Here is a 6,959-nt window from a genome sequence, read left to right on the forward strand (position 1 = left end):
GTTAATGGTTTTCAAATGTTTTCTTGTTTGTAAACAAAAGAGTTTTGGTGTTAAGAGCAGGCAGATGAAAAGAGAGATAGGATTTTTTTTCAAAGTTTGCTATAAAATTACTAGTTTAAGTGGAATTCGGTGGCTGTAAGCTGATATTTTGTACTCTTTTTATATGCATGTATTCCACGTACAGGTGGGTTAATAAGTGATTGTAAAATGACCTTTGGTTAGTTTCTTCTGTATGAAAACGAAAAAAAAAGGAAAACTAAAAAAACTAATATTTGTATTGTGCGACCGATGCTATGCTGGCTGCCTCTCGTCTTCTAACAGAATACTCTGCATTTTATTTTTGTATATTTATTTATTTTTTGGTTTTTTTCGAGGCCTTCCACGAGCAGGTTTTTTGCTTATTATACGTGCTCTAGTACGGTAATGGTCAGACAGAGCAAAAGACTTAACAGTGCTTTACATGCGACTTGAAGGTAAGGATATCAGAGACGACAAGGCACGCCTATCTTTGCTTAGATTCTTCTAAATGCGTACAGCGTACACTCGGCAATGTGCCGCGCGTATTTGAGTCGCCATCGAAGACCTGAATACGTTATACCGAATTCCTTAATGTTATCGAAGAGTATTTTAGCATTGAGACTCGAGAAGAGTTTTATTCGTTGGTTATAGAAATATTTATTAAATTGGTAACTCGTTCAAACTATCTAAAGAAAGTCTTATACTTCCTAAGATAAATGATTGCTCTGCGTCAGCACGTAGGCAATGAATCGAACATGTTGAAGAAAACGAAGATATCTTGAACTTGATCGTGATTGTGCAACCAGTGATCAGCTCTTGTATTTTATAAATTTTATCATATAAACATTTCTTTAAATATATGTTGCGAGGGGAAGAAATAAATTATAAGTAATTTTTGAATTCAAAGTGAATTTTTAGCAAAAAAAAAGTGTTTTGTTAGAAGCACTGCTCACTGTTAACCACCAACTTTCATTATCATAAAAAATTATGCGTATGGAGCCAAGAGGGCCTTTGTCCATTTGAAGCCCTCAAAGAAAAGAGAGCAATCCTTTGGTTACCTTCGAGAGAACCAAGTCATTATTTGAGAGGCTTCTACATTACTCTTAAGCGATGCTAGTGTTTTCGAGGCCAATTTTGGAGAATAAAAGCCAATCGTGCTGAAAATGTTAGATCAAGTTTCCCATTATTGTCAAAAAGCAGCAATTTATAGAGTTTAGAGCAGATATTACTTAGCATAGCTTGGAAAGTGAGGGACACTTGATACGTAAAACAAAGCTTTTTCGAATGATGCAGCCAGCCAACCTCTCTGAAAGGTAAATCCAAAAATACTAGATTTTACCACCGAAATCAATAGTTTCTCGGCTAATCCAACTGACGTAGGTTGATAACTTATTTAGAGTTTCCGATGGTCAACATGATACATGATAAGCGATAATATTGCAAACGAAAAGAAACGCGGTTTAAGTGCATGCTTTTCTTCTAGTTGTACACGGTGTGAGGAGTGTCAGTGAGCCAAAAATATAGAATGCCTTCCATCTCTTACGGACTAGCTAGTTCAGTAAAAATACTTACATCGGTCTCATACGCCCGCAATCCTCATAGTGGCACTTTCGTTTTTCCCCCGAAAATTTAATGCAATTGATAGTTTTCTATAGACAGATAGGTAGGATATAGATACAAGCGTCATATGGGAAACGATTGAAAAAGTGGTGCGCATGTAACCATCTTCGATAGCGTTCGCTTTTGTTCTTCAAAACTTATCAGTGCACCAAATTGACCTGTAGGTTGAACACAAGAACACATGACGGCCAAACGAAGCTTAAATCGATATATAATCTTCTGAATCGATTGGTACAACGAGGAGGAGAGTCTTTCTAAAGTCCTTCCGGGTGTTACGTATGTCCGTATAAAGTTAATATTCCCTGCACCATTACTGGTATATATCATAACGAATTGTTTACACTTTAGTGCGATTTATTTTTTAGCGCGATAGTACAATAGGATATACGATTATTTACGCCCTGTTTGGAAAAGCTTTGAAAATTTTAAAAGCCTTGACGAACCGAACAATTGAGTATTATTTGTTTCATTTAAATAAAATAATTGCATTTTTTAATTACAAAAGTACGTAAATTAATTACAACCACAACCTTTAACTATACTATTGGCGAACTTCGTTAGAACAGCGTTTTCGTTAATATCGTAATGCAGTATTTTAATTGAGCTTAGAGTGACGGGTGTGCAACATGGCTTTGGTAGTGAGGGACGCTTAATATTCATAAGATTCTGAACGATGGCATGATTGGTCGCATCTGTTTGCATATTCAATGGGAAACTGCACTCTCCAGCGCAGAAATACGCTTCGTATCGCTTCGGCGCAATAATCCATTCGCCCATATTGAGATCTTCAAAATCAATAACAAAATCATGGCGTTTACACATCGCAGATTTCCAGTTCGATGGGAGGGCAAAGGCATTATTTCTCTTCAGTGAAATATTTCGTTTCGTACGTAATTTTTGGATCTTTTGTAATAATTCCGGACCATTGAAGTAAGCTATAATAAACGGCTGAAAATCAAATGTTTCCTCCTCCTCGGAATACGGCATAATTAAACCCAAATCATGAGCTGAGATTTTGAGTCGATTCTCTGCTTTGTTGTCCCTTACAATGTTCACAGCAATCTTAAGATCGAGATAATGTTCAGACTTCCGTTTAAGCCACTTATTCAACGTTTCTGTTATATCAAATTCTAACCAGCCTTTATATGCAATTGTGGTATTTGTAGAAGTTAAAATCTTGAACGTTTGGTTAAGGGTCTCTTGATATACGAACACCGTCGCTAGCTGCTTACTAGGATATTGCGTAAGTTTATCATCATTAGGTTGTTGATATATGCGTAAGAATGAGTGAACTAATTTCAGATCGCTAGAGACTCTATTCGTAGCAAAAACGACATTAAAGTCGCCATTCGTGGTCGTAGAAAATGCTGAATAAAACAAAAATTATTTAAAGAAAATTTTTGTTGAGCTCTAGATAGAAATGGTAGACTTACGTTTACTTGGAAATGTTATTATTGTATTGCATTTTGAAATTTCCATTACATCGAGTTCAGTTAAAAAATTACTTCCACGCGTAGATCTTTTCGAACGTTTGCTACTTGACCATAAAGAACTTTGTTGAACATTTTCAGATTCATGTTCTTCCACGATGTTATATACCTCGAATAAAAATTTTGCGGCTGAATTTTTTAAGGGCAATTGCCGCCTTAAACGTTTAGCACTTTGTCCGATCCCCAGTAATTCTCGCATTTCTAATTCTAAAATTGATTTATTCAGAAATTCTTCGGAAAATTGATGAACTTTAAGTGCATCGCACATGATACACAGCAGTAACGATAATGTTGCGAAAAAAATCATTCCAAAGCGATGAATGGAGCGAACCTTCTCTGATAACTAACAATTTTTAACTAACCGTCTACTATTTAGTGAGCAAACGCGTGTGCTTATGTTTCAAGATCAGCCATTGAAAACGATTACCTGCTGAATTCTTGTCCTTTTCTATTTAAAGAACTTAGTGCATTGCTTAGAAATTAGAAACTAAAAATTATTGATACCTGCTCCTGCATTTCTTTCTACAATTAGCGCTGAAAATTACTAACTGCATTCTACAACATCGTCTGTGAGAGCATGTTAAGTTGGTGCAGCCGTATGCGACTCTCCAAGCGAATTATTTCAGATCGCCTTCTTACTTTATTTATTCATTAATCGCCACAAACGATTCATAATCACTTTTTTTCGCACTGCAAACTCGGCTTTGTTCGTCGTTATATGAAACAATCATCAATACATAAAAAGCAATGGTGCACTACTGATGAAACAAATGTTTAGGGGATAGACGAAAAATAATCTCTTATTTAAATTTTTGAAGTGATTTGCCATAAGAGGTATATGACTGAAAATGTGCCCCGCACAATTTTGTGTTTCCGGAAGCTTTTTATGAGTATTTATAGAGTATTCAACGGTCGGCCTTCTGTGACTATAACTATAAACTGGGTACCTGTTTTTATCCCATGGGCATATTATACTGTGCACATGCCATAGAGAGAAAATGAAAATCGGAAGAAAATGACAAGAAAGAGAATTTCGGATAAATGGCAGCGTGTTAGTGTAACGATCGATGTCACTCTTTGGCAATTTTTTTTTTTGTTTTTCTTTCTAGTTAATTTTGGCGCTACTGTTCGTTAGTTAATTGACTAAAATATCTTGAAAAGCAAGTCTTTTACGTATTGATCGGATCTTTTTGCAGTAGTTCGAAAATACAAAAGCCTAATGTGCTTAAGCTTCCTATGCGTCAACTCGCTTGTCTTTGTGGCGTCACTGTCAAGTATTGCTTCCCAGGGATGATATATTGTGTTTGACTTAAGAGAGCAAGCAGGAGATATGAATTACGTGTGGAGAACTAGAGGTGGAGCCGAATATTTCTTTATCATTCTTTCCAGTTGAGGCTCGAACACTAGTAAAACCCATTATGCCATCTATTTATTAACGCAATCATAATTTACTTTTCTAGCGCATAAGCTAATGATGGATTTTGAAAGATTCGACCCAGGCTGTGTAATGTTTCCACTTTGTTACTTTCTTTTGCCAGGGATGAGATCCTATTCGACAACAAATCTGATCTGTTGTATTGTATTGAAAATATTTATAGTATATTTCAAGCGGATCAAGTGAACATTCACGAATGTATTCTAACGTTTCCAACCGAAAGAGGAGTTTAATACATTTTTACCCTCGGTGGTGAATTAGCAACTGTTCTTTTTATGTCCTGAAATAACGAATACTTGAGTATTACGAGCATAAAATAATCGCTTGTATTATTTTGCCCATGCGGCAGAAGCTAACGATTTCTAGGATATTCAATAAAATTGCTGAACTATATATGGGAATATATATATGTATGTAGGTAATGCTTATCTTTCGGTGAAGATTAATTCCATATTTCAAATTTATACCAAACAATGAACACACACCCGAAAGGTTAGGCAAACTCGACCTTATATACTAATATCAAACGTTGGATTACTTTGTTGTGGCTTACATTTCATGATCTCTCTTAAGCAGTAAGGGATTTGCTGAATAGGCAAACTGCAATAAAAAGATTAATGTTTATGACCTATCTCCATTCACTTCTTCCTTCGTTCGTTTATCTCTTGTAGAGTAAGTGGATGAAATTTTTAGAAATATAACCAAAGGAAAAAAAGGTCATCAACGCAATTAAGTATAAGGCGTCTACAATAACAGTTCGTGCTATGTTGACTGTTGTATGAGCTTTACCTGTAGACAATAAAAATCAATTTTAATTTTATAACAGATGTGACTACTTTTCAAAATGTTACTTTCATTATAATGTTTTTTTTTTTTTTTAAATTTTTGGTCAGAAAAAAAAAAATTACGCTTTACCAACGTGCTTGGAATTGAGGATTTTCGGAGTACAGGTAAATAAGTGAATCTTCCAGTGTTGTCGACGCGCAGAGAATAGCTTTACGCGGTAGCTCTCTGAGTGCGTGTATGCCTTATCTATGCGGTTACGTGGGAAATGCTCTTTAATTCATTGTTGTTGAAGAGCCGATGAGAAATATTGTGTAAAGATGACCACGGAGCTTATAAACAGTAGCGCGATCACATTGATGGGTATTATTAGTGTGTGGAACTTGCTAAAGGTAAGATTGTGTTTTTAGTGCGAAACTGAAACAATTTGTGTTTTAAAGTTGAACGAATTCAAATAAAATCAAATATTCCAGTGCAACGTATAGTAAATAAATTAAAGAACAATGAAAGTCATTTTATTGAATCTTGTTTTAATCACTGTGATGATGGCCTTGGCTGTGTGTTTGCCGCAACAGAGAGAAGGTGCCGCCTACACTAATGAGGCTATACGTCAGGCGCAGCAGACTCTATTGATACCGAAAGATGCTCAAATACAGAATGTCCAGGAAGGCATTGAGCTCGGCGCGTACGAGCAAATACCTGGGAATCAACGCATCAACCTATTCGAGATTTTGGGCGATCAAGTGCCCTCCGAAGTGATTAATAATTTGCAAGCACAAGTCGATCAAATTGGGAGACATTAAGACGATGTAATCTTTACTTCTCCTTTCCACTCATTTATTCTTTTTTTGCTTTCATTTTTTTTTTTTTTTTTCATTTTTTATTTAAAATTCATATCATTTAGTGATTTAATAATTATTTGTTTTCCCTTTTTTTTTTGTTCTTTGTTTTTGTTATTGTAAATTAATTTATATGGCTTAATAAAATTATTAGAAGATTTATTATAAAAAACTCCTTTTATTTTTCCTTTTTTTTTTTTTTAAGTGTGAAAACTTGTTTAACCTCCCATCCGTCCATGATTACGACAATTCAAGTTTGTTGATCTTCATTATGAAACACTTTCAACTCTCACTTTCTTTGAATTCAATTCCATGCATCATATGCCTTGCGTTAGATAGATAGTTGGATGAGTTATTCATTATATATGTAATCGGTTTTCCTTATGCGTTTGTCCGGTACGTTTTGAATTTGTTTTCAGGTGAAATTGTTACATGAATATTAATTATCTAATTTTTTTTATTTATTTATTTTTTTAATTATATTTAAATATACTAAAGAAAAACAATTTGGCCTAAAAATAATGTCTGCTTGTAATGATCATTAGCTTGGCTTTGAATAACGGTTGCGTAACAACAAAACTTGAGTTTACAATGTTCCTTAAGTTACATTTGATTTTTGATTTCGCTTAGCGATTTCGTGCATGGTTCGTTCATATTCACTTACTTATAAAAACCCATACAGGTTTCCACAGTGTAATGCCGCCTGTACACAAATGAGCCAGAGATCTTTAGAGCATTTTACTTTTCATTTTTGTTATATTGAGTGGCGTGTTG

At 34.8% G+C, this 6,959-nt stretch overlaps 2 protein-coding genes across 2 annotated transcripts; one reads left to right on the forward strand and one right to left on the reverse strand.

The window, feature by feature from the left end:
• Positions 1-930: 930 nt before the first annotated feature.
• Positions 931-5,566, reverse strand: LOC119632906 (protein screw). The gene is made up of 3 exons (XM_038026061.1): positions 5,479-5,566; positions 3,072-3,886; positions 931-3,005 (listed from the first exon to the last, which is right to left on the reverse strand). Exons 2-3 carry the CDS (start codon positions 3,433-3,435, stop codon positions 2,152-2,154), a joined length of 1,218 nt encoding a protein of 405 aa, XP_037881989.1. The 5' UTR covers positions 3,436-3,886; positions 5,479-5,566; the 3' UTR covers positions 931-2,151.
• An 80-nt stretch (positions 5,567-5,646) lies between these two features.
• LOC119632907 lies at positions 5,647-6,232 on the forward strand. Its single transcript, XM_038026063.1, has 2 exons — positions 5,647-5,738; positions 5,820-6,232. Exon 2 carries the CDS (start codon positions 5,850-5,852, stop codon positions 6,147-6,149), a length of 300 nt encoding a protein of 99 aa, XP_037881991.1. The 5' UTR covers positions 5,647-5,738; positions 5,820-5,849; the 3' UTR covers positions 6,150-6,232.
• Positions 6,233-6,959: the final 727 nt, after the last annotated feature.

Source organism: Glossina fuscipes, unplaced genomic scaffold (assembly GCF_014805625.2).
Source record: "Glossina fuscipes isolate IAEA_lab_2018 unplaced genomic scaffold, Yale_Gfus_2 2, whole genome shotgun sequence".
Classification (NCBI taxonomy): domain Eukaryota; kingdom Metazoa; phylum Arthropoda; class Insecta; order Diptera; family Glossinidae; genus Glossina; species Glossina fuscipes.

Bases quoted from the DNA above. Each gene is read 5' to 3' on its own strand.
- LOC119632906 (XM_038026061.1), bottom strand. From the start codon at position 3,435: ATGATTTTTTTCGCAACATTATCGTTACTGCTGTGTATCATGTGCGAT. The intron at 3,006-3,071 runs GTAAGTCTACCA...TGTTTTATTCAG, and splicing joins AATAACATTTCCAAGTAAAC to CATTTTCTACGACCACGAAT.
- LOC119632907 (XM_038026063.1), top strand. From the start codon at position 5,850: ATGAAAGTCATTTTATTGAATCTTGTTTTAATCACTGTGATGATGGCC.